Source organism: Cyanistes caeruleus, chromosome Z, assembly GCF_971803275.1.
Source record: "Cyanistes caeruleus chromosome Z, bCyaCae1.hap1.1, whole genome shotgun sequence".
Lineage (NCBI taxonomy): Eukaryota > Metazoa > Chordata > Aves > Passeriformes > Paridae > Cyanistes > Cyanistes caeruleus.
The window spans coordinates 28,064,530-28,091,527 of NC_141732.1; the positions used below are offsets into that span (position 1 = coordinate 28,064,530).

The 26,998-nt window shown below is 41.4% G+C and overlaps 1 protein-coding gene across 8 annotated transcripts in view; it reads left to right on the forward strand.

The window, feature by feature from the left end:
* PALM2AKAP2 (PALM2 and AKAP2 fusion) overlaps positions 1–26,998 on the forward strand; it is a 265,334-nt gene that overhangs the window by 26,880 nt on the left and 211,456 nt on the right. For all 8 annotated transcript variants that reach the window (XM_086869415.1, XM_023944331.2, XM_023944332.2 and 5 more), the window contains exon 2: positions 23,212–23,292. In XM_086869415.1, the coding sequence (XP_086725541.1) occupies positions 23,212–23,292 (81 nt within the window). The remainder of the gene's footprint in view (positions 1–23,211; positions 23,293–26,998) is intronic.

The following is a 26,998-nucleotide window of genomic DNA, read 5'->3' on the forward strand; positions in this document are numbered from 1 at the left end:
ACTTGAGTATTCCCAGTGAAGGAGACTCAACCACCTCTCTGGGCAGCCGGTTCCAGTGCTCAGTCACCTGTAAAGGAGTTCTTCTGCATGTTCAGGTGGAACTTCTGCTTTCTGCTTGTTGTCTCCCGCCCTATTGCTCAGCATCACTAAGCAGAGCCTGGCTCCATCCTCTTGTCATCTTGCCCTCAGATATTTTTAGATGTTGGTGCTGTCTCTTCTCTGTTGTCTCTTCTCCAGGCAGAAGAGGACTTGTTCCCTCTGCATTTCCTCATGAGAGATACACTCCAGTCTTCTCACCATCTTTGTAACCTGACACTGGAGTCGCTCCAGGAGCATCACACTATGTAATAACACTAGTTCATCTTACATTCCCTCATGCAGAAACCTCCAGCTCTGTGTCTGTTAATTCCTAGCCACAGAGAAATTAAGTTAAAGAAATCTCTTTATATGTTTTTGTTGGTGAAGCAACAAAAAAGAAAGGTCTGGGGTTTTATTATTCCAGAATCAATTTATATAATTTAAAATATATATTTTCAGGGAAGTGTTGAATCCTGGCTGTGGTGAAAAGCGCAAGGCTTACCTGCAAAGTTTTGTTGTCACATATTATGCTGCACAAAATAGCTATAGCAGTGTGTGAAAGGCACAGAGTAGTCTTCAAACTCATCTTTAAGTATGTAACCTACTAGCACAGGTTCTACTTCTTCCTGTTGGAAGATACACTAGTTATTTCCCTGCTGAGCTTAGTGGGCCATAGAGATGGGTATCCTGTTTTTGGAAACGACCTGAAAGCAATTGTTTGTCTTTGGAGTCAAGCATGAGCTTCCCTTGGCATTACAACATTCTAAGTTAGATTTTGGGTTTGTGCCACATCTACAGCACAAGTCTGTGACAGTGGTCTCAGTGTTACGTCTATGTCTGGGCCCTTCCAGCAGAGATGGCAATAGCTCAGCTGCCTTAAGGAAACCCTTAGTTGACCTTAATGTGGGGAATGAATGTTCCTTGGAATAAACAGTTTGAAAAAGGAGGGTGCTAATAGGAAAACTTCAAAGGCTCTTGCACAACTTCAGAAGGAGGAAGTTGGTGCTTTTGATTTTTCCCAGCTTTGAGTCTTCTGGGAGAAATTCAACAAAGAAGCTGTTGACATCTACACTCAGAGTGGCTCATGATATACTCCTGGTGGGAATTAATTACATTCTTGGGTTTCATAGTCACTTTTAGAAGCTTTTTATAGTTGGTAGAATTTGTCTTATGTGATCCTAGAAGGAGACTTTTGTATCACACCAGGAATAGTACTAAGGTCTTAATAGCTCAAAGGAGGAGCCTCGCGCCTTCAATCAGATGCAGAAGTTTAAAATACTCCGCTGCCTCCATTGCAGAAGCATTGACTTTTGTGTCTAAGGCATAGTTACTGTTCACTGTTACTATTTTTCATTTGTCATCTCAGACAACAAAGGCAAACACAAAGAGTTTGCTTTAGGATTTCATGCCACTGTAATTTATAGACCATGGCCCCATTTCGTGCAGCAGACAGACACCTATCTCAGGGAGACAAGAGGGACTGACACAAATGCACAAGAGCTTCCTCAAGTGGGGCAGACAAACAGCAGGGTACTGTTTGTAAAAAGCTTTTGAACTCATAATCGTCCAATCTTATCCCTATAAATTTCAATTATAATCACAGGAAGGAGGAAATGACAAATAGAGTTATTGACATGAATGTGTGGGCCAAGAAAAGTGGGAGAGAGGTGTAATGATGTAATTGGTGTGCAATCTCCAGGAGGTTCATGCAATAATTCATCAGGTGGGAAAAGAAAGGAAGGAAAGGAAGAGATGAAAAACTGTATAGAACCAGGTTTGAAACTGTGAGCTTAAGAAAATGACAGGCAGAGTGGGCTCAAGCCCACTGACATTAAAAGGTAGCATGTCAATAGTTCCAGCTTGCTTTGCAGCAGGCTTTAATACTCTTGCCTTCACTTTCAGTTCCCTGCTGAAATGCTTCCAGTCTGTCCTCAAAATCAGATTTTGGGGCATAACTCTGACTTCTGCCTGTAAATCCCTTGAAAGCAGAGCAGCAGAGTCTGCCTACCATCTTACACATGACAGCCTGTCTCAGGGCACACAAGGCTGCAGGGAACTAATGGATTTTTTATGATCATTTTTACAGGCATCAGAGAAATGGGCCATTGAGTCCATCCAGTCTGTTGTACCATCCTGATAGAAACGAAAGCATTACAGCATTTCCCCAGTGCCTTACCTTCTAGGGGAATACAGTGCAGCTGTAAACCAGCTGTGCTTCATTTGCACTCCACAACAGAGCCCTTTTGTCTTTAACTGCTATTTACCATCTTCTCTTTCACCATTCCTGCCTTCTCCTTCTGCCTCTACGTTTGGCTCTTTATAGGCAAAGCAGTTGCTGAAAGACGGGTTATCTGTTTGAAATGTAGTATTTTCTGGGCTTAGCATCTATTTTGATAATATTAAATCTTAGACAACTTTCCCTGTTTGTGATATGAGGTAAAATGAAGAATGATTCCTATTGAGTGAGTACAAAAGGATGGCACGTTGCTGCCCTGGCTCCTGTTTCATTGGCAATAATGGATTTCTCACAGAGCTTTAAGCACTTGGCAGAGGCCCTGATCTGTTGACATACTGAAACAAGTTTGCCACTCAGTCATGGCTGCTTTGCAGGCACCATATTTAAAATCGTTTCTATTTGCTGGTGCTTGAAAAGAAGTGTTCCAGTTATAGTGTCTCCAGTGTTGCAGGGTAAAAAAAAAAAAAATTAAAAATCCACATTTCTCATTTTATCTCTAAACTGAGGACAAAGCTGTGTCAGACAACAAGCACCTTTCCTAAGGCAAAATACTGAAATGAAAGTATAGCACCTCATTCTTCAAATCCAAGTGAGAATGTTTGCTGTGAGCACCTCAATCAACATCACTGAGACCATGGGCAGCAGCAGGCTGCTTGTCTTACTTTAATCCAGCATAATTTCACCACATTCAAATGTCATCTTTGCTCACAAAAAAACTCTACAGGATTTGATCCAAACAGTAATACAGCAGAAGCAGGCAAACCATTTCTCATGTATGGATCAAAAGAAAGTGACATGCTACTTTCATTTATTCCCTGCTCCCCTAACTCAGTGCAGTATCCAACATCCAACTCACTTGCATGTATCCAACATCTAAGTAGAACGAATTAATTTCTTAAATAACTTCTCAGGTACAGCATTTTGATCACAAAGATTTTGTGCAGCTCGAATTCCTGCTGTGCAGCTGTGGCAAACAATGAAGTGACATACAGTGGTTTATGTCTCCTTTCCTGTGATCTGTGCAGTTTTGGCGACATAGACATAAAGTTGCAGGCTGCCAAGGAGCTGCTGTTTCAAATGTTTTGATTTTTAAAAGTCAATGTCTTGTTTTGGGCAAAACAAATTGTGGGCTGGCGGTGGTATTTTGGATACTAGTGCCATACAGTGGCCCACAAAGAATGCCATAACACTGTTCAAGTGTCCTCAAGGGACACTAACACATTGCATTTTCAGCTAAAGTAGGGCCACGATGAAAATACATGATAGAAAAAGTAAAAGCCTTGATTTTTAGAGGTCCATGTTTTATTATTGTTTTACGTACTGTGAGTACAGGGTCATTTGAAAAAGAGAGATGCAGTCTTTGGCTGTGTTTAGTTCTGTTCAGAGGTCTCTCAGCAAAGGTGGGTACCCAAAAATCAGCACAGCTATCTTCTATTGCAGACTGTTAGTCATTCTTCTCAGCATTTAAGCAGATTATCAGGGATTAATACTGCTCATATGAAAAAGGAAAAAAAGAGCTGATATTACAATGTGGTAAAGGTGGACAGTACTTCTGCAATTTAGCAAAAGTACTTTTCTGACATCAGCATATTGGTTCATAAACATATATACATCCACACTACAAGTGTGTATGTACACATACACTAGGAAATGAGGCAAAATTCATTAGACCTGTTCATACTGCTGACAAAACAAGCAGACAAGAAAAAATAAGGGCAAGACCTTATTCAAGTAAAAGGAGAAGGAAGGAGAAGAAAATGGTAAACTTCAGGCTACACAGGAACTATTGCCCTGACTGTATATATATATATATATATATAGTGTGTGTATATATATATATGTGTGTGTGTATGTGTGTGTGTGTGAGCCATTGGGAAAACTGACAGGTACTGTGAAATCTGCCATGTTTTGATCAGTTCTTCTTTTGCTGTTTTTGCATGCTGCTCTTCAAGGGCGATATATCTTTGCCCATGGTAATTTTTCTTCATTTAGCAAGCTTTATTAAGGGAAGGGGTTGCCTGAAGACTAGGAGGAGGTATAGGCTGAGGAAAAGTATTATTTTGAGATGTGAGCCATAAAGCAGCTGTTTGCAATCCGAGAGTATTTGTCAGTATTTTTTGTCTATATTGAATCTTTTATTCTTGAAAGTACTTAAATGTTCCCCATCTTACCATTCTCAAAACTTGCAGACCCTCAAACACAAAAAATTAACATAAAATAGACACCTACTAAGATAAGCAGAGCAGAACCAGGGTGTTTTTTGCCAATGGAAATTTTTATTTTAAATTGCTGCTGAAAATTGCAGCTCACAGAATGACTTCCAGGAGGAATGTGAGCCACATGATCTGTAGAATAACCAGCTCTGACCACAGCTAGTTACAGGAAAACAAACAGGCATCTTCCAATAAAGTATATATTTGAGGCATAAACCATAGCAGCAGGAAGTGTGATATGCATGGCCTGAGAGTCTAGCCTGATCCCTTGATTGTCTCACACAAACAGATTAAATTGTTAGTAACAAACAGAAAACATGCATTGCAGAGACCTTTGCCTTGTACTGGCTTGGATGTGGTCATTCTCGTGACGTTAATATGAACAGGCTGATTCACTATTTGTATCCCTGCCTAGAAGATGGGTCTTTATCAAAACATATTTCAGTTCTCAGAAGACTGCTAAAAATAGTAGAAGTGATAAACCAACAGCAGGAAGCAGACTCTATGGATCATCATTTGCTCCAACCAATTTAATTACATTGGTTTCTAAAAAATAATAATGTGGGGAAGGATTCAGAAGAAATTATGCTAGGTTTTTTAATGGATGTATTATATTTGTTAACATACAATCTTATAATTAAGGAACAGCACATCACCGTGCAGCTCCCAAGGCAGACCAGAAAAGAAATCATGACTTCAGGGATCAGAATTTCTTTTAAGTTACCTATTTTAGGAGATCAAATGTAGCCAGTGATTCCCCTTCATAGCTCAAATTCTCTGCAGTGCTTATATTTCAGGATATTTCTCTTCAGCCATGCTGCTGTATGATGAAAAGATTTCAGCATGGTCCTCAGCAGGTCTTCTCACTGTTTGCAACTTCCCAATACAAGAATAACTTATGAAACAAAGCAGAGAATCCTCAACCTCTTATTTCTTTGCCTTCAATGTGATGAAGCCTGGTAAGATAGAATTAAATGACCAGTTGTGCTATGGGGTATACTCCTGCTTCAGGGAAGGGACATGGGATCCAGCTGTTATACCAGAAAAATCTCCTGTGACTCATGCCTGAAAGACTGGAGCAAAGGTGTGATTTATGAAAAATAATTCCTTTGGGTTCTCTCTTGGTTATCTGCCATTAAAGTAGAAGTTCCTGAAGAAAAAGAGATTATGGGGAGAAAACTATATATTCTGTGGGTGGCAAACAAGATTCTATTGTGTTCTAGCTGCCTGTTACTCTTTTCCATAGTTGTTAGAAACAAATGACTGACTTACTACACGCTTTGCAGAGTTATGATGAATAAGTACCTTTTCTTTATAAGTAAGGGCCATGACAACCATGTCTAACAAGTTCTGGAGGAAGAGGTCCTGTAGGGGAGCCTATGTGGCTGTGTAGAATTGCTTTGGCAGAAAGAAATACACAAGGAAAGGTCTTGATTTTTTTTCATGCTCACCAAAGTACAGAACAGAGCAGACCTGGAGCCTGGATGCACCTGGTTGAAAAATGCTGGTTTCCTAGCCTTTGGTTGAAAATCTTCCTTCTATGATATATACATTTTATTCTGGCATTTGGTGTTTTCTCCCTTTTTTCCACTAAAGTGCTTCAACAATGGTGGTTTTGAATGCGTTTGCTTGCCATAAGGGTGAGCAGGCTTATTTAAGTCGAGAATCACGATACAGAATTTGTGTACCTTCAGAAGGAGGTCCTTGATAATATGATGCATTCTATGACATCTGGCAGAAGTAGACTCAAAGCTATTTTTCTCTTCAGACTCTTCCTTCAGGTGGTATTTAGTACTAGCCTAAATTACAAGTTGCATTTTTGCCTACATAGCACATTAACCTGGGGAATATGATGATTTAGCTTTTGTTTTCACTAGCAAAAGCTACATTGACGATAGTTTGACTTTGGATTGTTTGGAGGATGGCAAGAGGTTGTGTGTTCTTCCCACCAAACCCACACACAGAAAATGTGACCATCTGCAAATGAAACACTTTATCCCGTAGTGGAATCTAGCCGTTTGCCCCTTCAGACATTAGAATTGTGAAAGAGATTGTAATATTACCAGCACAGCTACCGCTACTCATGCTCATGGGAGTCATAGAATCATAAAGTCATAGAATGGCTTGGGTTGGAAGGGACCTTAAAGACCATCTTGTTCCAACCAACCTGCCTAGGGCAGGGTCACTTTGCACCAGACCAGGTTGCTCAGAGCCCCATCCAGCCCTGACCTAGAACACTCCCAGGGATGCAACATCCAGAGCTTAAGACAACCTCTCATAGTAAATAATTTCTTCCTAACATCTAATCTAAAGCTACTCTTTTTAGGTTTGAAGCCATTCCCCCTTGTCCTGTCTCTACATGCTCTTGTCAGAAGTCCCTCTCTGTGTTTCTTCATGTGCTGGTAGGCTGCAATTAGGTCACCGTGAAGCCTCCTCTTTTCTGGGCTGAGCAATCCCAATTCCCTCAACCTTTTCTCCTGAGGTGCTCCAATCCGCTAAACATCTTGGTGGCCTCCTCTGGAGTCAGTATAACAGGTCAATGTCCTTCTTGTGCTGGGACCCCAGAGCTGGATGCAGGGTTCAGGTGAAGCAGAATCCCCCTCTCCCCTGCTGCCCACGCTGCTCTGGATGCAGCCCAGGACACATTTGGCTTTCTGGGTTGTGGGTGCTCCTGGCTGAGCCATGTCCAGCCTCTCACCCCCAGCACCCCCAAGCCCTTCTCACTGGGCTGCTCTCCACCTGTTCATCCCCCAGCCTGTGCTGATATTGGGAGTGTCCTGGCCCAGATGCAGCCCCTAATGCCTGGTCTTGTTAAACCTCTTGAGATTCCCATGGGCTCACTTCTTGAGCTTATCCAGGTCCCTCTGGATGGCATCCTGACCTTCAAGTGTCCGTTTTGTAAGCTGTTGTATGCTATCTGCTAGCAAAAAGGGGACACAGGTCTCCCTCTTCACATCCCTGCTTGGCAACAGGCAGTTTTGTACATTTGATTTCCAGGGGACTGTGGAGAGCACAGATAGAGTGACTCATACTGATCAGTAGCACTTCCCCTTCAGGCTACATCTTTCACTTTGCCGAGCAACCTGCTTGGCAGTGAATTCAATGTGATCTGTTTGCAGGCTGGAGCACTTCTGTCAATTCATCCTTGCTTGACTGGAGGGATACCTAGGAAACACCCCCCATTTCAGGGACAGGAGCTTCAGTGGTGTCACTACTAGCTGGCTCACTGTGATCTGATTGTTGTAGCACTGCACATGCAATGTCAAGCAAAACTCACCTTGCTGTAAGACCTTAGTGTTGTGCCCTCTTTTCTTTGTGGTATATATCCAGTCTTGCAACTTGTCATCTTCAACATTTTAGTTTCTCTGAGGGGGAAAATCTTTTATTTCTAGGGGCTGTGCAGAGCTGTGATTTTGCAGGCAAGCTGACCCTAGTCAAAAGTAGATTGCAGATGATTTCAGTGGTACAGGAGACAGATGCTTGCCAGATCAATGATGTAGTCTGTAGTTTATTCTGGTGCACTGGAAGAACATACACTGTGGATATGCATGTAGTGACATCACTCTGTTCATATTAAAGTTAATAGGTGAAGCCATTTGAAAATCCCGGTGATAATATTCTCAAAGTTTTCTTTAGCAGTTATACTGAGAGCTTGGTACTGTATCAAACTCATGTCCTTCAACAGAAAAAAAGGAAAAACCAAACAAACATAAAGAAACTCCAAAAAAACAAACACTGTGTGCTCTTCCTTGAGCTTCCACTGTGCTTGTACTCACATAGTGAAATGTGACAGGAGACAAAAGTTGAGGTAAGTTCTGATTGTTCCTTCCTGGAGGAACATGACACTACATCTGTGTGAGATATCTATCAGAGGATCTGAGACACACAGACTCACAAAATGAAAGGTTTTAATATGTCCAGCCTCAGGATTTGGGAATCCATACATTTTACACAGAATTCCTGCACACAGTGCTTAGATCTGGCTGTGAGATTTTTTTTGTCATAACACAACAATCCCAGGCAGGAATTAGTACCTCTCTCTATTAGGTTTTGTGTAATTACACAAGAGAGGGACTGTGTTTGCCACGAAGAGCTTGCAGTCTAAATAAAATTTCCTGTCTCTGGTGCAGACTAGTTGGAAGCCCAGTCAAAATATAGTGGGTTGCGTTGTCTCTGCCATGAACTGAGAGATTTAGAGAGACCACCAAACAAACAGCAGTGATCATCAGGAGTGGTCAAGGATGGAGATGATTCTCTTGTTAAATGATTTTTTAAAAAGTGAATATTGTAATACTCTGTATGGTTTCTGGAGCCCAATTCTGGTTTGCCAAACTGTGAGGAAAAAACTAAAATATCTTTCTGACCAGACTTTACTGAGGCTTCTAAGCCCTTTCTTCATTTGAACCTTTGGTCGCTTCCTGTGTGGGGACTTGTAGCCAAATGTGGTGCTGACTTGAGCTGTGGGAAATGGATTTTGTATAGAACTCAGCAATTACTGTCTCTGCAGGATGATGGGTCCACTAACATTCAGGCCATGAAGAACTTCCCATTAATTCCTTCATTGTGAGGAGTAACTGATTACATATCAAATAAATGCTAATGGACAGAGGAGAGGGATTTTTCAACCCCTCTTCTGTACCAGGAAATAAATTCTCAGAACTCCTCCTAGACTCTCCTGCTGTCTCTGGAATAGTCTTGGGTATGACTTTTCTTAGTGGACCTTGGGTGTTTGCTTTACACGACCTTCTACAGGCCCCTGCAAAGAGAAGTGATTCAGTTCTGTGCGGCATCATTCGCAAGCCTGTAATTGTATCCCATTTGGGCTCTACAGTGGTCCAGCTTTTCAGGTAGCAGCACAACCATCCAGATGAAAAGAGATTTGTATGGAAGATGCAAGTAGTTGAGTGAAGGGCCAGCAGTTTTCTTTAAAAAGTTAATAAATGCTTGTAAGATAATTTTAGCTTGGTTTGAAACAAATAAAAATAGGAAGTTTGGTGGGAACTGGAAGATTTATTCACAAGCTAGCTGGGAAGCTGTTGTCCCTTTACTTCTCCCATTTTTTCCTTTTCTTGTAGGTAAAAAAAAAAGACACTATAATCACTGTATTAATGCAATACAGTATCTCTGACCAGTAACACGTCCAGAAGTTTCATCTTTCTGCTCATAAGCTGGCAGAGTTAGTTCTGCTAAGGCAAAGGCAGCATCACCTCAGAAGCCATGGAGCAGTCTGGTCAGCAAGGGCAAAACCCATTATTTATAATTTAAAGAACAAGACAGCTTTTTACTTCCAGATTTATTACCATGGAGAGAGTATAGAGAACGGTTGTTGATAAAGTTTAGTGCAAACATGGAGCAAATACTGTGTTGAATTCTCACAAAGTAACCTTTCACTGTGGCATGAGAGGCAGCTGCTTCAATTTAAGTGGTGCATTGCTTCACTTCTTGTCGCTCTATTGGGAACGGCGAGAAGAACGACACAGACTCTCTTGTGAGTTGAACAGGAGAGTTCCTATAAGGTTTATTACTTCAAATCTTCTTTTATAGACCCATATGTGAAAGTACAGAAAAGAAAACTCTTATTGGTTAGTAAACTAACACATCACCATCATTGGTCAGTGGGGTTCACCACCCTTTGACCTTCTCTTGCAAGAAAACAAGAAACTGACAAACAGCACCTGCAAGGCTGTTTTCTATCTCTGAGGATTGTTTTAATTCCTCCTTATGATTTCCCAGGCCACTTTCTCAGGTGAGACTGAGAAAGTTATGCGGCCTGCTATTCCACAGGCACTGTGCTGCCTGCTTCAGAGTTAGCATCCATAACTTTTGGCCAATGTACTTTAGCATCTTTTGCCTTTTGAGCATGTTTCTTAACATCTTTCCACATAAAAGGTCAGAGATCTCTCTTGTGGATGTCTTCCAGGGGGAAGAGAGTCTACAGGCCAAGGTGGTGGTGTACACTCCTTGGAACCTGCTGCTCTGCTGCAAGCTGTCATGGTTTCTATTATGGTTTCAACAGTACAGACCTAGAAATTGAGACCTTTGTTTTTTCTACAAGCTCCTGCAGGAAATCAGAGTTTACAAACTATATAAAATATTGCAACTTGCTGTATTTTTCACCTTAATCCAGTCACTGAGTAAAGAGAAACACACATTTCACATACACCTGAATTAAATAAGATCCTTCAACGGGGATACCTGCAGGGATGATCAGAGCAATGTGTTGAAGACTGCAGCAGATGATGACTATTCACTGACTTCATGTTGTCTGAATCCCTGGTGGTGACTAAGCTACCCACCTTAAAAAGACAAAGCTTTAAGGAAGGGTGCTAAGCCTTCTGAGGCAGCCTCAGAGAAGGATCTGACCTTCCTTAAGGACCTTCATGTGTGCAAAAGTATGTGTTCTACTATGTCTGGATGGATTAACGGTAGGAGGAAGAAGGAATATGACTTTTGAGAAGGGATGTGTCTGCAGTTGCATCCCCTCCCTTCTCTATTGTCATAGAAGGAATTGCTATAGAGATACATTTTCAAGTTAACAGAAGAACAAAATTAACAGAAATGCTCCATGGAAGAAGGAGAAGGAATGGTTTCAAAATCCTATGTTATAGAGTAGTAAGGCCTCCTTCATTCAGAGGTCTGCAGAACACCCAAAGACAGAAGAGTTGCACAAGAGTAGTTAAACAGGAACTGTATGACATCTTGTTGGCACTCAGTAGAAGAGGCCACATTACTCTGACTGGAGGAGGCAGGCAGGAAGAGGCAGGGATCAACCCACATCACCCAAGCTTCTTCTGGTACCTGCATTGTTCGGTTTTAGGTTGTTTTTTGGAACACTCACTGCTGTTTAATAAGCTATTAAAATGGTTTACAGTTTCATAAACCTGTCAGGTGTGTATGTCAGCTAAATATGAAATTCCTCTAAATTATACAGGTTTTTCTGTTTCAGATCTCCACAAACCCTGAGCACCTGGACAGACAGACCTGCACATACCACACAGCAGGGCATATGGGTCACTGAGATGACCTTGGAGCTGTGAATTCCCAGACACATTTCACAGCAGGGATGCAAAACACAGGAAAATACAGGCAGTTTTCTGAAGGGGACAAACCTTTGATGGTGTGGCAAAAATTTGCCATCTTTACATGGATTTGGGTTCTGGAGTCAGGTGGTAACATCCAGACTGGGTTTTACTGTTGCTCTGCCCAGGGTGTCCCCATCAATGCAGCAGACTGATACTGTGCACTCCTCTGCATCCTGCCTGTGTCCTGCAGCCATGATCACCCTACCCTGAGGATCTGCAGCTAATCCGTTCCTGGAGAGCAATCAGGCACATGTCACAGGTTTTGTGTGCTTACCAGTTCTTCCTTACTTGATGTGACCAGATGGTGATGAAAAGCTGCATTGGGGGTCTCTTTGTATTGCCAGGATCAGGGTGGTCTTTGCCTTTGATGGTGAAGGGAGAAGGCCAGCAGATGAATTTGTTAGGCAGTAAGTAGTGTAATGTCCCAGCTGTTCCTATTCACACAGAAAGCATTGGGATGCCTGACTTAAAGGAATGACATAGCAGTAATTCCTCTCACATACTGCTAAGGTTCAGTGTTGAGGCATGTGATCTTACACCTGTCAGATTAAATAAGCTTTCCAGAAGTAAACTGGCTGGAGATGAAGCCAGTTCTTTTATGTGTTACAAAGGCAAGATGCCAAGGCTGAGGCTGGGTAGGATTTTTAGCATACCTGGATCATAGCATGCTTTTTTACCAAGAGCATGGATGTATCTACTATCCCAGTCATGATCAAGTTCTTCATTTATGGTCAATGGTCTCTCTGTGTTCTCTGTTGGAGTAATGTGACTCCCCTGATTAACTGGAGGGGAGGCAGAAATGGCATGTCCAGCCATTTCCACCATGTCCATTTCCAGCCATATCCACCAGTCTCTGTGACTCAGCAGGGAGTTACCCCCTAACTGAAGAGGGGCACTCATGCCCTCTCAGACCTCTGTGGGTCTTCACAAGTTGCAAATGCATAAGATCTCCAGAGCTGGTCAAAAACCAAGAGTAACCCAACCCTCTACAGCTGCTTCAGGAGGAAAGGAAAACAGCCAGAATGGTGGTTTGTGAACTGGTGTGTTGTCTCATTAACATCATCAGTTTGGAAGGGCACTGGCAGACAGAAGGTGGCAAAGGTGGCAAGTCTCACACTTTGAGTTGCATCACACTGTGCTCGTGAGGAAGGTTCTCTCCCTCTTTCCTTTCTCTGTAAAACCAGACATGAATGTAGACTTACATTCTTCCTGAATGTAGAAGTTAAGACTCAAAGTAGTTAGGACACCAGCAAGTGCCACATATGTTAGCAGATCCCTGAGCATCAGACAATGTGAGTATCCTCAGCTAATGACCTAAATTGGGCAAAAGCTTAAAGAAAGAGGTTTGAGCTAATAATTTTATCTCACAAATGAAAAGTGCTTTTCAGCAGCAGAGGATCCCTGCACAGTACAACTGCCAAGCATAGCCCTGCAACATGAAGAGATCGGGTGGGATGCCACGTAGGTCAGTGCCGAAAGCCTCCGGGCCAGCAGGCAAGCTGCCACACGCACAGGCAAAGGGAGGAAGCCTCAGAAAGTACATTTTGATGTGAGGCACTGAGACTCTGAAACAATTTGCTAATCCAGCCAGAATGTAAGGATTAAAACACAAAGCCCAGCTCTATGTATTAATTTCTTCATTTGGGTCTTTTCTACCAGTGCTTTGAAAATAACAAGCAAAAGGCTGGATATGATTCAAGTACCAGAATTAGCACTGCTTGTCCCTGTGGATCCTGGCCACTGCTCTTTGCTGTCCAGCCAGACCAGTTTGTTCCCTTTCCACTGCAGAAAATCCAATTTTCTCTTGCCACTTCATATGCTATGTCATGGGGAAGTTTTAAGTTTCTTGAGGTGAACATGTCTATCATACGCACAATTAAAATGTATAAAGATGGAAAACAAATTCAGCTGAAATCCCAGTCTTGGTAATTCTTATCTAAGTTCTCCCCAAGTGAAAAATAATGCATGGAGATCCTCACCAGACATTTGCTTAGGGGGAAACCAGCATAAGCAATCACAGCTTCAACTTGGATGCCTTAAAATCTTTGTGATTTATTTTTCATTTCTAGATAATTCTTGTATAGGTGTTTCTTTGCACATTTAGCTGTGATCACAGGTGTTTCCACCTTTACAGTGAGGCTTTACAACAGCCTCATTGGTACTATAGAGAGGTATATAAGGAGTACATGGGGCATGAGGGTAAGAAAGAGATTTTTATTTGAAGCTGTGGAAATGTGATTAAATTTTGGCCACAGACCAAATCCTGGTTTTATTTTCAGCAGCAGACAGTGAAAGGGTAGACATTGAATAGCACGGATTTAAACCAAAGACAGTGAGCAACATTAGAGTAGGGAAAATTAATGAGCCGATTTTCTACAAATAGTCCACTTAGTCTAAAGAAACTCCTAATTGTTTACTTTTGTGAATGAGAATGTAAAGCCTGCTTAACATTCCTTATCCAAAATATACTTTTAAGAAAAAAAATACTTGATTAAAAAGTAGATTTGAGGATTTTGCTAGTTGTCTAGAAAAAAAGAGAAGTTTCAGAATTTCTTCTATGTGACACAGTCTAGAAAATTCACCTTATTTTTAGGAAGAAAGGCAATTTGCTAGATGAAAGCAGAATTTTTCATCTAGCTCAGGCCACAGTAGAAGAAGGTCAGTGCTAGCAAGCATATCATCTTGGAAGTTAGCTGTAGTAGGCACTAGGTAATGAAGTGTAGTTGCCTGTCATTTATAACTGCTATTAAAGATTATCCAGAATAATGGATAAATCACTTCATGATTTATACTAACAGGTTCTATACAGTTTTTTGAGCTCTTTCCAGAAATAATTGGTGTAGCAGAGAAGGTTTCTTCTGTACTCAGGTGACCCTGAGCTCTTATTCATTTTCAGGATTAGTGTAAAAACTTCAAAGTTCTGGAAGACATGCTGATGTGGAATTAATAGAGGGTAGGAACCTGACATTTACAAGGTAACTGTTTGCTTCACTGTTGCATCTCACAGAAAAGATCCTCAGACCCCAATGACCCTGGTCACCTCTCAGCAGCCATTAAAGAGCCTGACACCCACTATCAAATTGTAAATGCATGGGAAACTGAGTCTTTTATTTTTTTTCTGTCAGCAACTGAAGGGAAGCAGTATCTGTGGGTATCAGCCCATGTTCACTTCAGAAACGGGAGGAAAGCAGGGGAGTTCACTAGAACTTCTCGTACTTCAAGGACTCATTATTGTGGTGGCCCAATCAAAAAATGTTAATGGATTGTGTTAGACCTGAAGCTGCTTGGACTGACCCAGCAGCATTCAGTGAAAGGAAGATTTGCATATAAAATCTTGGTTGCATGAAAATGGGTATTAGTGCTCCATCTAAATGGGGATTTCCCCATGGGACACTAGAAGAACCATGTTTTCTCCTCAAATAATTTTACTTCACCATTCAATGAGACATTTTTCCATTACATCCCTTTTCAAAATTGCTAATGAGGAAATTTTTAAAAAGGAAATTCCTTCCCGTGTTCATTGGTTTTCGGTAAGGGCTGTTGTTCTGGGAGCAGTGCCATCCTTTTATTTGTTGTTTGAGATGCATGCTGATTTTAATTAAGCAGTCATTGTCTGTGTGCATCGTGGTGGTTGCCTTCAGTGACCAGAGAGCTATAATAACAAGCACACAGGGCAGCTGAATTTTTTGCTGCAGCTCTTTAGAGAATTGTGGGAATTGCTGTCTTCACCAAAGATGATCCCTTCTTCTCCTGGACAGTTTTGACTTGGATAGCCTCAGCTATGGCACTGGCAGTGGGTTTGTGGCAGTCAGGAAATGTTTGTAATTCAGAAGCCCTGAGCCACAGTTAGTCTTACAGCTCTCCATGTGAACGAAGTCCTCATCTGATATCCCAAACAGACTGGTTGACTATTTCAGGTCTCCTGCTCAAACACTGTCTTGAGGTCAATGTGCATGTGGGAGCAGAGCTATTCTATTTGTTTCAGCAGGTAAGCACAGGAGAACCCCATCCTTTGACATAGTGCAAGAGCAGCATAACTTTCAGATGAAATGGACCGTGTTAATTTTGCAAGAACTGTTCTTCTGCATGCAGGTGACAAAAATCATCAATAAAGTGGGCTGCAGACCAAAAATATTTGTTACATTACTGGGAGAGTAGCTTGGTTGCCAGGATCTGCATCTCTTTTGCTCTCCCGAGCCACCCTTGCCTTGTGCATAACCAAGTAACTTCTCTGACCCTAACTACTAGGAAAAAGAGATGCAAGGTTCATTGAAAGCCAGTGTCTTTCTGACTGACCACATGTTATTTCTTCACCTCATTGCAAGTAATTCTGCCTTACCTTTAGCAGGGGCCTATTCAATGTATGAAAAACAAAGCATTTCCATAACTTCCAGGCTCTTCTAGTGACTCCTTTACCTGGTTCTGACTCTGAGAATTAAGTTTATTAAGTTTATTCTGTTTCCAAAACAAACATGCCAAGTCATTTCTTGCATGCTGAGTGTGGCAAGCTGTCTGGGTAATGGGAATTGGCCCTTGTGACAGCAATCTTCCATTTTATACCAGTTTCATAAGAGAGGAGGTGGAAGGCATACCTGATCATGAATTGTTCACCTTTTGTCCAGTCTCAGCTTTGTTTCCTGCTGTATACACAACTGTGGAAAGAGTAGGCATGAGGAAGGGAGCTAAATCCAGCCCTTACCTTCTAGGTGGGTTTCACTTGCTCCCCTCAGGCATTTATCTGCTGCACCTGTGCAGCTGGGAACTTCCTGCTGTCCTGTTGCTTGGAGTAATGGAAATGGACACAACTTTATCATAAAGTACATGAGTATATGGAAGATAATGAGAATCACTGCGGCAGCAGGCTGTACTCCTGCTATTCCTGCATCGCATCTGGAACTTTCCAACATACAAGTTGCTTAAATTAGGTATGGAGGAGGTCAAGTAAGGTGGGCTACCAAGGTCTTAGGCACCTCGGACACTAGAAATAATGATTCTGTGTTTTTGGAGATGAGCCTTCTGTGTGTGAAGAAGGGTGTAGTCTCTTGAATGCTAAATAGAAGCAAAGAGTGCAGTTCTCTGAAGTTCAGAAGCCTTATTCCAGTATACATGTGCAGGGAAGTTGTCCTGGCCCATGTTTCAAGTGAAACAAAGCTCAGTGAAGTGGCCATGGGATTTCAGGGAACTGGGGCAGAGAGGGTCTTGCCGGAAAATGCCAAAGGGAATAAAGCTAGTAGCTAACATTTATGTCTTGTTGATGGTGTAATTGCAGAGAAAAAATGGATCTCAAGACAAGCATAGGCTTGGTTCTGCCTGGAGCACGATAGGAGAGAAGGTGCAGGAAGAGTTATTTCCCATAATTGGAAACAACATATATTTTTTCCCAGTGCTCAAAACAGGAGACTAGACAAGCCCCCAGCTTGTAATTACAGAGCCTGCATGGCTCCCTGAAACAGCAGGACTTTCACCAAGCACAGTTACGCAGGACTATTGGCATCAAGTAACAAAAGTGGGTATTGATGATCCAAAAGGAGCAGACATCTTGCCACCCATCCTTCGATGTGTGTTTATTATTCTGAAATAACAGTCTCTGCTTCGGTTCTGCATGCTGCCTCTTCTGGTGCTGCAATTTGTGCTGCCAGATATTCATAAGAGCAGATAACATTCAGAACTGGAGTCTGCAAACTGCTGCCTACACTGAACTGTATCACTGCAACTGCTGGGGATGGTTGGTCTCAGAAGAGTTTCCTGCTTTCAGACACAAGAAGAAAATAAAGAGGTGACCTGGCATGAATGAAAAAAGAGGGGTGTGGGGGAAGGAAGAGAAGAGAAAAAGAAAAAAAAGGGAGAAAAGTAGGCTTCCATCTCTCTTAATATTTTCTTTCCTGTGAACCACTGCTGTGAAACAGCAAAAGAGAAAACAAATATACAGATTTGATTTCACATATGAGAGACATGTAGTCACCACAGTGAAAATGGTGATTTAAACCATCAGCCTGGTGACAGTTTCAGTTTCCGTGAGGGGTGTTTTCTTGGGATTATGAGAACTGCAGGGTGAAATTTTTACAGGTCCCAGAGTGTTCCCCCCAAAATTCTGGGTGTCTCTAAACTGGCAACAGAAAAATGAGAGATCAGAAGCTCTTTTGTTTGGCTATATATATGTATTTTTTTTTCCTCACTTTCTGCCCTAAAAATATGTTAATTTTAAATACAGGGGGAATACTATCTACCAACTGGGCAGAGTAGAGAAAATAATCACTTGCTGAAGGAATTAATGTAATTCTTTGAAGACAATGTTTTTTAACTGTTTTCATGCTTTTTAACTGCTTTGAAGCAGACTATAGCTTTCCTCCACTTGTGCCATTTTTGAGTCCATTTATTTGCATTGTCACAACAGACAAACATTGTCACATTTGCATTATTAACCTCTCTGTGAAGCTGGACACTTGCTTGGCATGCAGGACAATTTCAATGGAAAACTGCTAAAGCTACTGATGGTAGCTCCTCCAGCGATGTGTCACCCTTCTCTCCAGGGTTCACATGACCCCTGTTGGATTTTCTGTTGAGTTGGGGATGTTTTCCTTTATCCCAGCATGCTCTTTTGGATCCTTGTACCATAAGCCTTAGTCTGACCGCAGTTTTAGGCATGTATTTTCACAGTGAAGTCAACCAAATAGTGCTTATCTTCTGTGCTGCTTCATGGTATGCTTTCTCCACAGGTCTGAGCTGGCTTTAAAGCAAAGAAATCAGATGCTTCTGCCAGTGCAAGTATATCAAAGGGCTTTTTCAGCTTTTTACTGCCCCAAGGATCGGTAGAGGTGCGTGTTTCTCCACAGACAGTTATGGCTTGGTGGGCTGAGTAATCTCTGTATCACTTCCTACACTGTAGGCAAATTTCTAAACAAGAGCAAAAAAGATTTTGTAAAGGAAAAATGAAATATTCTGTGACTGCAGTATCATAGGGATTAGTTTTTGTATAACTTGTTTTACTCAAGATCTTATACTTGCTTTGGAATTGAGTTTTTTGTAATTGGTGGCAGTGGTCTGTGGTTGTTGGAGTTGTTTTGTCTGGAACAGTTTGACAAGTGTGATACTTAACTGTAGGTATTTTTTATCAATATAGCACACTATTGAGACAAAAAAGTCAGTAGTTGTTAAGATTAACAATGAAAGAAAGACAAAAGCATACAAAAACTTAGCAGAAGACCTTAAAATCATATGTGGTTCTGGGGCTTCCTGAACCAGATTTCAGTTTCTGTAGTAACCTCACAGTATTCCTTCTCTTTGGCTGTCCCCTGAGACATCCATCATGTTCTAGAACCCTCAGTATCCTGAGGCATGGATTTCCACAGCAGACCATTGCATTGGCTTCAAACCTGCCCCATCCAGTTTCACTTGATGGCCCTTTTTTCCCTTGGTGCAGAACACAGAGGGAGCAGTAGATGTCTGCTGGCTATTTCTATGATTTTGCAGATCTCTATTTGACCCTCCTCTTGTTCTTCCAAGTGCAAGAATTCTGGTATCTGAGATATCTGGTTTTTAGCAATAGGAAGATGGCACTGACCAACTTTAGTGCTAAGAATTTAATCCTTTCCAAAATCTAGTTTCTTGGAAATAAATTTGTGGCTTAGCTGTTGCACATCCATGTATGAACGCCTAAATACAAATCTCATTTTTCCATGATGTGAGTCACCTTGCTGTTTGACTTATATTCTTCACCCATCCTGAAGTCTGAGTGGGAAAAAAGAAAAAAAAGAACTTTAACTTTCCCATTTTCCTTGTAATTTAGTGAAGGGAGAGATGCAAAGGTTAAATCCTGTTTTGCTTATTAATATCTCAAAGATTAAGAGTGCTCTGAGACTACCTCCCAAATGATATTCCTCTACTGTTTTGGAAGGGTAACTATCTGTGATGACTATCTGTATTCTTACAAAAGCAGCACTGATAGATACATCTCAGAAAGACAAAAAGGTTTTTCTTTAAACATGCCAAAATCACAGTAAAACTGGTTCCAGTCTTTTCCACTTCTCTTCAATCCAGTTTCTGGAGTAAACTTTTTTGTTTAAAGCAAATACTTTCTTTTCTTGGTGCCAGGACCCTTAGAAATTTTTGTTAGCAGGAATACTTGGAAAAAAGTTATCTGTAAGTAGATGAACAAAGTAATGAGGAACATTTATTGGCTGACTCATAGAAAAATGCCTTAACAAATGCTCAAGTTAAGCATGTGCTTCAAATCTCATGTTTTCGTTAAAGTACCAATTCAGAAGAGTGTTCAGGTAGAGAATGTCATGATGTCTAAAATCCGTGGCATCGTGGCTTTGGTAGGATTTTTGTCATCCAGTCCAGTCTTCTACTTTTCTAGAACCTGCTTACACATGTAGTCCCAACCTTCACCTACTGGGATAAACTTAAATGGAGTGTGATATAGTGACCTGGAGGTGGAATGTCATGATAGCTGATTCATACAATCTTTAGGAAAAGAAAAAACCCCATACTTTTGCTATCATATTCCTCAGCCGTAGCTTGTACAAAATCAAAGGATAAAGGCACACACATTCAGGCTGTCTGAATGCCAGTGAAATGGAAATGTGAGCAATATTCCAATTTAACTCCACAGAAATCCACTAGTTAGTAAGTAGTTCAAGTATTTTAGTGCCTGCTGTGTTGCTGCCTACAGGGAAAATACTCTAAGTGCTTTCCCTTTCTCAAAAAGAAAAGGAGTTTTCATCTATCTTTTATAAGGCTTTCTTGTCACATCCATTATACAGCATGACACAACCAGCCAAAGGACGTATTGTGGTGGTTTCCATCAGGTGTGTTAGTGACAAGGCTTTTGTGGATGGTAGAATACTTACATATGGACATGTGTGTACATATGTGTGTGTGTGTATATAAACATATGTGTGTGTGTGTATATATATATAGATGCACATACCAATCTAGGTCACTTAACAGTGAAGATGTATGTACCTTATGCTTGCCTATGGACTGTCAGGTGTGGGGTGTTAATGTGTACATATATGAAATCCAATATTTTTTCATCTGGTCAGCTTGACACAAAAGGGCAGAATTATCTTTATTCCAAGAATATTGAGTCATTTACTGGAACAGCTTTTAGAACTACTTTATTGTGATCTGTGGCTCACCAGCTATTTGAGCAAAAAAACAAATTCTGTTTTTCAGACTCCATGTATGCTGTTAATATTACAGAATGAAAAAAAAGGGCAAGATATGTCCCTGAATAATATTGGGGTTTTAACCCCTGAACTATCTAATACCCTAATCATTTTAAAAAAAAATGTAAAGGGCTAATGCAGATTGGAGGATAGGGAGGATAGGAGTGATGATCCACAGATTACAGTTCCGTATGAGAAGGATTTTTTGAAGCTGCATACGAATTCTGTATGCCTGCATGTGCATAAATTCAAACTGTCTTTTGTGTGTGGAGACCAGTGAGGTGTAAAGATGGGCACTGTTTGTGACATTTTAGTTACTGAAAATGCTGGCTTTACTCCTCTAAAATAACTTCAGCAGGCCTGTTGGAGCAAGAGGAGGGCCAACAGGATTATCAGAGGGATGGAGCACCTCTCCTAGGAGAAAAGGCTAAGGGAATTGGGATTGCTCAGCCCAGAAAAGAGGAGGCTTCATGGTGACCTAATTGCAGCCTACCAGCACATGAAGGGACCCTACAAGAAACACAGGGAGGGACTTCTGACAAGAGCATGTAGAGACAGGACAAGGGGGAATGGCTTCAAACCTAAAAAGAGTAGCTTTAAATTAGATGTTAGGAAGAAATTTTTTACTGTGAGAGGTTGTCTTGAAGTTCTGGATGCTGCATCCCTGGGAGTGTTCTAGGTCAGGGCTGGATGGGGCTCTGAGCAACCCTGGTCTGGTGCAAAGTGACCCTGCCCTAGGCAGGTTGGTTGGAATGAGATGGTCTTTAAGGTCCCCTCTAACCCAGACCATTCCATGATTTCTAGGATTCTATTCTTTGAGGATGTATTTGTTCAGCAGTAGTCTTACATATTTCAGACAATGGGGACTGTGTGTAAATGTAGATATACATGAATAATCATCATCTAAGAGTGTGAAGAACATTACAGAACTGCTTGGCATAGGCAACATTTAGCTACTTTGCTTCTTCTGGATCCATTACTCTAGCCTTTCTGTCACCATTCTGATACCTAACTCTTCAGCAGAAGTGGTCCATGAAGTTTTCTACCTCCGTGTTTTGGGTTTTTTTAGTGAGCTTGACATTAACTAATTTTTTTTCCATGTTTCCTGATCTTCTTTGTAATTGTAATGTTTTCACTCAGAATGCCTTGTTTGATGTGCAACATAAGGATGATTAATTTCTGCATAGGCAGAATCTTATCATATACTCTTTGAGGACAAGGCATGAAGATTTGAAATCACTGGAAAGCAGGGAATTTCCAGACCATCAGTAGGGCACCTAGAAATAAGTAAGAAAAACTATTTTGTGGATTTAAGGAATCCCTGAATGTCTTCAAACCCAACCTTACATCTACTGAAATGTTTAAATAACAAGTAAAATGGTTTTGCAGATAAGAAATAAAAATCATTGTTCCCATAAAAAAGAGGCTGACTACCTTCATTTATTACTCAGTATTTCTGTCTTGGCTACAAAATCTAAAACAAGAAAAGACCTTCAGGAGAGGAAACCTGGTCCATGATGAGGTTGAATGGATGAGGAGAAATGCTCCCCAGAAGATACAGAAGACTGGCAAAGGCAAACTGTTTACCTTCTTAAGAGGAAGGAGTTGCAGGGGGAAAGCAGGCCATTTTCTTGAAACACTTGAGAGAGTCTGCTGCCTGCTGAAGGGAGCAGCCTGGGCTTGGGGCAAGGGGCATTGACTGGGACTGTAACAACTCAGCTGTGGAAAGGACTGTGCTGTCCTTGGCACTATTTGGTCACTCCAGTTTCAGGGACCTGGTAAGGACCAGCTGCTGGCATGTGCTGGTGACGTGAATGCTAAACACAGCCAGCTGGAGGTAACCAATCCCATTTACTTTTTATGCAAATCCTATGCAATCTGGCTGAAACATCTTCCCTCCATTGACCCCAGGGAAAGCCTTACCACCAACCCTGCTGGGGAAGAATGAGGTCTGCAGACTGCTCTCTTCCTCCATAATGCCAGCCCCAGCTTTTATGACACCTTGCTGTCACACAATTGCACCACACTATCCATGGTTTTGGCCCCAGCATCTCAAATGAAAAATCTCATCTTTGTCCCTTTAACTTCTCTCTCAGCTGTTATGCCTGTTTTCTCCCCTCCTCTGGGACTGTGCACTCTGTTGCTGCTCTGGCTGCTGGGAGCAAGCAAGGAGAATTTCTCCTACTGGCAAGTAGCTAGCCAGTCTGGGGCTTCATCTTCCCAGAACACTGCTGTTTGCATACCAGCAGGCAGAGGAGCAGGTGAAATGGGTCTGGTGACATCTGTACAGATGTGTTTGACTGCTTACATGCTGTTACGAATCTGCTACCCTTAAAGCTTCCGTTTCTCTGACGAGATCTCTCTCTCTCTTCCCCCCTCTCTCCCTCTCTCTCTCTCTCTCTCTCTTTCTCTCAAAATTATTTTCCAAGGAGAAAAGGAAAAGGCAGACAGAAATAGAAGGCAAGAGACAACAGCTTGAGGACCAGATACTTCAGCTGCAGCATTTCAAGGTAAGGGACTGATGCCAGAAATGATGGATTGACTAAATCTGTTGATTATTAGACATGCAGATCACACGTCTGAAAGCTGGGAAAAGCCCACTCTGACATGAAGCAGCTTTCACTGCCGGAGCCTGTTTCTTGCAGTGATCATGTCCTGCCTGCTTTTCATTCCATGTATTTCATGCACAGGACCATGTTGTTTAAATGGTTTAGGAGCATGGAGTCGGGAGGGTGTGTGTGCAGGCAGGACAGCAGTGCTGTTATTATTAAATGCTGTTATTTATTATACATAATGATAAGACACCAATTGCTGTGGCTTGGGTGTGCACTGCATGGCTTCAGCCAGCACTTTCTGCCTGCAGAGCTGCGTTGGATTTCTCTGGTGCCTGTCATTAGGTTTTCTCTGTGTGTGTTGCAGACACATGTATCTGTGTATGTACCATTTCATTGTAGGATGAAGTTATTAGGCATGCATGGCATTATAAAATGGGCATGTATGTACATGCAGGGAAGATGTTGTTGCATTATGTGTGTGTCTACATGGAGAGGCGCCTTGATATTTAACAGGGTGCCAAGCAATACCAGTCCCTGTTGGTCTCCATGACAGCTGCAGATAGCATCATTTGAAAGCCATCCTTGCTGTTTCTATTGCTTATCCCTCCTGTCAGTAGCATATTTGTGCATAGCAAAGATAAGAACAGAAACATACATGTGATCTTGCTGTAACCAGCATCAGTGGGTCAGATTTTGTTATATTAGTTTAGTAGGGGAGCCTGAGGAATTTTAGTGATTAAAATGTCTGAGAAAGATGATTAGAACTGGAGAGTTTATCCTCACAGTAAGTGAGCTGAGCTGTGTTTTTAAAATTAAAATATTTAGGTTGCTTGTGGAATAAGTGTGTGTGTATGTGTGTGTGTGTGTGTGTGCGCGCTTGAACAGTGCATCTGCATCGGGCGATGATGTGCAGAATATCTCTCCCAGACATGCACTTGTAAGACCACACTGCAAGTTATGCTACAGGCAAGATCCTTCTCCTGCCTCTCCAAGACCCTGCAGTCAAATTCTGAAAATTATTCTTCCTTTCCTGGTAAACACAATGCAGTTAAGCCCAAATAATTTATATCAGCCTACACAAGTTCCCCAATCAAGTTTACCACCGGTCTGTGGATATCAAATATTGGTGTTTCCAGTCAAAGATGGGATTACATTTCTGTGGGGCAACGGGAATTGCTGTTTTGTTCAGGTTTCATTGAGTACAGGCAGGGGAGAATTTCTTCTGATAACTACAGGGTACTGCAGCAGAGCAGTAAGGTACTGTTCCAGTATCTTCATGATGCTTGTTTTTTTCCTTTTTGCTACCAAGCAGATGACTCCTTTTAGCATGTTAACTGTTTCCAAGCCAACTGCATTATGATTCTTTGTGAAATTCTTTAAGCAGAGCCTTTTGGATAGACATTTCTCTCAATTTTCTGCTTCATCTGTTTTACTTTGTTATAGCTGTTGCTAAAACGTATTTTATTCTCATCCATAGGAAAGTAAAACCCCTCAAGGTGGTGCAGTGGGATCAGCCCCTCAGCTAATGTAGACTGGCATTGACCTCAGCCCTGCTATGTTGATTGCCACTAGCAGAGGTTCAGTTTTGCTGCATGGATTTTTTTCAGAGACACATGTGAAAAATAGCTGTGTCCCTTTATTTTTTAACCCACAGGATGGAGCATACAGGAAACTAATGGGAGATCAGGGCACAGAAATTTAATGGCAGAGACATTTAAAATGGCAGCTTTCTCAGCTAAAATCACAGCCAGACTTAAGGTCTGTAATGCTGTGTGCGAGGATGAGCATCAGGATATGATAAAATCTTCCCTACCTCTCCATTCAGTGTCATCACTTGTCACCAGAGCAAAATTTTGCTGTTTTTACAGGAGTGTTCAGGGTGACTGCTGCTTTATGAGCTGTATGTACCACCAAGCAACTGTTCGCTGGGAGACCTGAATGAGGTCATAGCAGAGGTCTAACTGGGATTGCATAGCTCATCCTCATTGCTGCTAGAACCTTCCTAAAATTAAAATAATAAAAATGTTTAAAAATGGAGATTGAGGCACTGGCTTGTGGTGTTTTGTTTTCTCTTTGGAGACTGATGAAGAAAGCTGCATTTTTGTTTCATTTATCATTCAATGTTCTGGTTGCTTAGTGAAGTGCTGACCAACATTTAATTTTGCCTGCCAGTTTTCACTCATTTACAAAATTGTGTATCTCCCTGCCACCTCCCCAGTGCTCTCCCTCATCTCACCTTGCTTGTCCTGAGCCTCTCCAAGTCAGGGGGTCCAAGCCTAGTATGAATATAGTTACTCAGCTTGATATGGCTCCCCAGCCTGACACACCAGACCAAAATAAGTGCATCTATTTTCCCTAAGAGTGCTAAGTCAAACATGATTAATTTCCTGAATTATGTGGATTTCATTTAATTCTGTGCAAGGCATACATCCAGGTTAAAAGACCAGGCTTTCCTAGGAAGCCTCTGTATTAATTCAAAATGCTGTGAGGCTGTTGATGTCCATATAGAGTGTAAGGATTTCATATCAGCGTTTATTAAAATCTGCTGTGAAGAAACCTCTGAAAATGAAATCTGGGTTAATCCCGTGTCTGCAGTATCTGGGTTGATCCCACAAGCATAACAGCTTGAATTCACACAAAGACATTCATGCCAGTATTCAATGGGTTTGCTTCATTTTTGTGCAATGTCAGAGTAATTTTCTTTTTAAAATGCACTGTGTAAAATAGCATGTTTGGTTACCTAATAAAGGTTCTGGAAGCTACAGGGTTTCTGTTAATTTCAGAAAAATTTATTCACATTGGAAAAATATCTAATAGAAATAATTTATTGCAAATGTTTATGCTGATTGCCTACAGTTTTCAAGTTGCTGATGCCAATTAGACCCCTAACAAAATTACTTTACTACCAGTTCATTCATTTTCCCATGTAATATATCTGACTGAAAATAAGGTGGCAGCAGGTGCTGTCCCACTGCTTTAAGCAGAGCAACCCAGCAAACACTAGACCTAGTAAAAGTCAGCACTGAATGTGAACAAGGCATTGGCAACACATTTTACAAAGGCTCCTGAGAATGAGGCCAGTGCTGAGGACATCAGAATAAAAGTGTAGCTCGGCTATTAATGGCCTAGGTGAGATTCAGAGTTAATCAAGTGAAACCCTTCAATTGTGAAAATCTGGAGTAGGAGAGAGTCCAGAGTAGTATAGGCTCTAAAAGCTGAACTCCCTTTTACTGACAGTGAAACCATATCTTCTCTTCTGTGAATCAAAGCAAAGTAAGGACGAATGTGGCCACAGACTGACTAGTATCTTGGGACCATTGGGGTTCTCTGTTGAAGGCAGGAAGTGTATTTGTCTACTTTACAATCAGATGCCTTCACTGGAAAGGTCCTAGGTGTTGGAACAGGTGTGAAGATGCTTTGAAGTCCCATTTTTTTTTGAGATTGAACATGCTCTTTTGCACTTATAAGAGGGAATTTACATCAGCTCCCCTAACCTCACACCTACTCCAATCCTTTATATGAAAATAATACTTCTTCCATATAACACAAGGTCAACTTTGTTGTTTAACAACAGATGGAGCTGTAATTTTCTAGTTGTTGATTAACCATAGATAGAGTTTAAACTTCATGTCTCAGCAGTTTCTTGGCCATATGCCTAAAA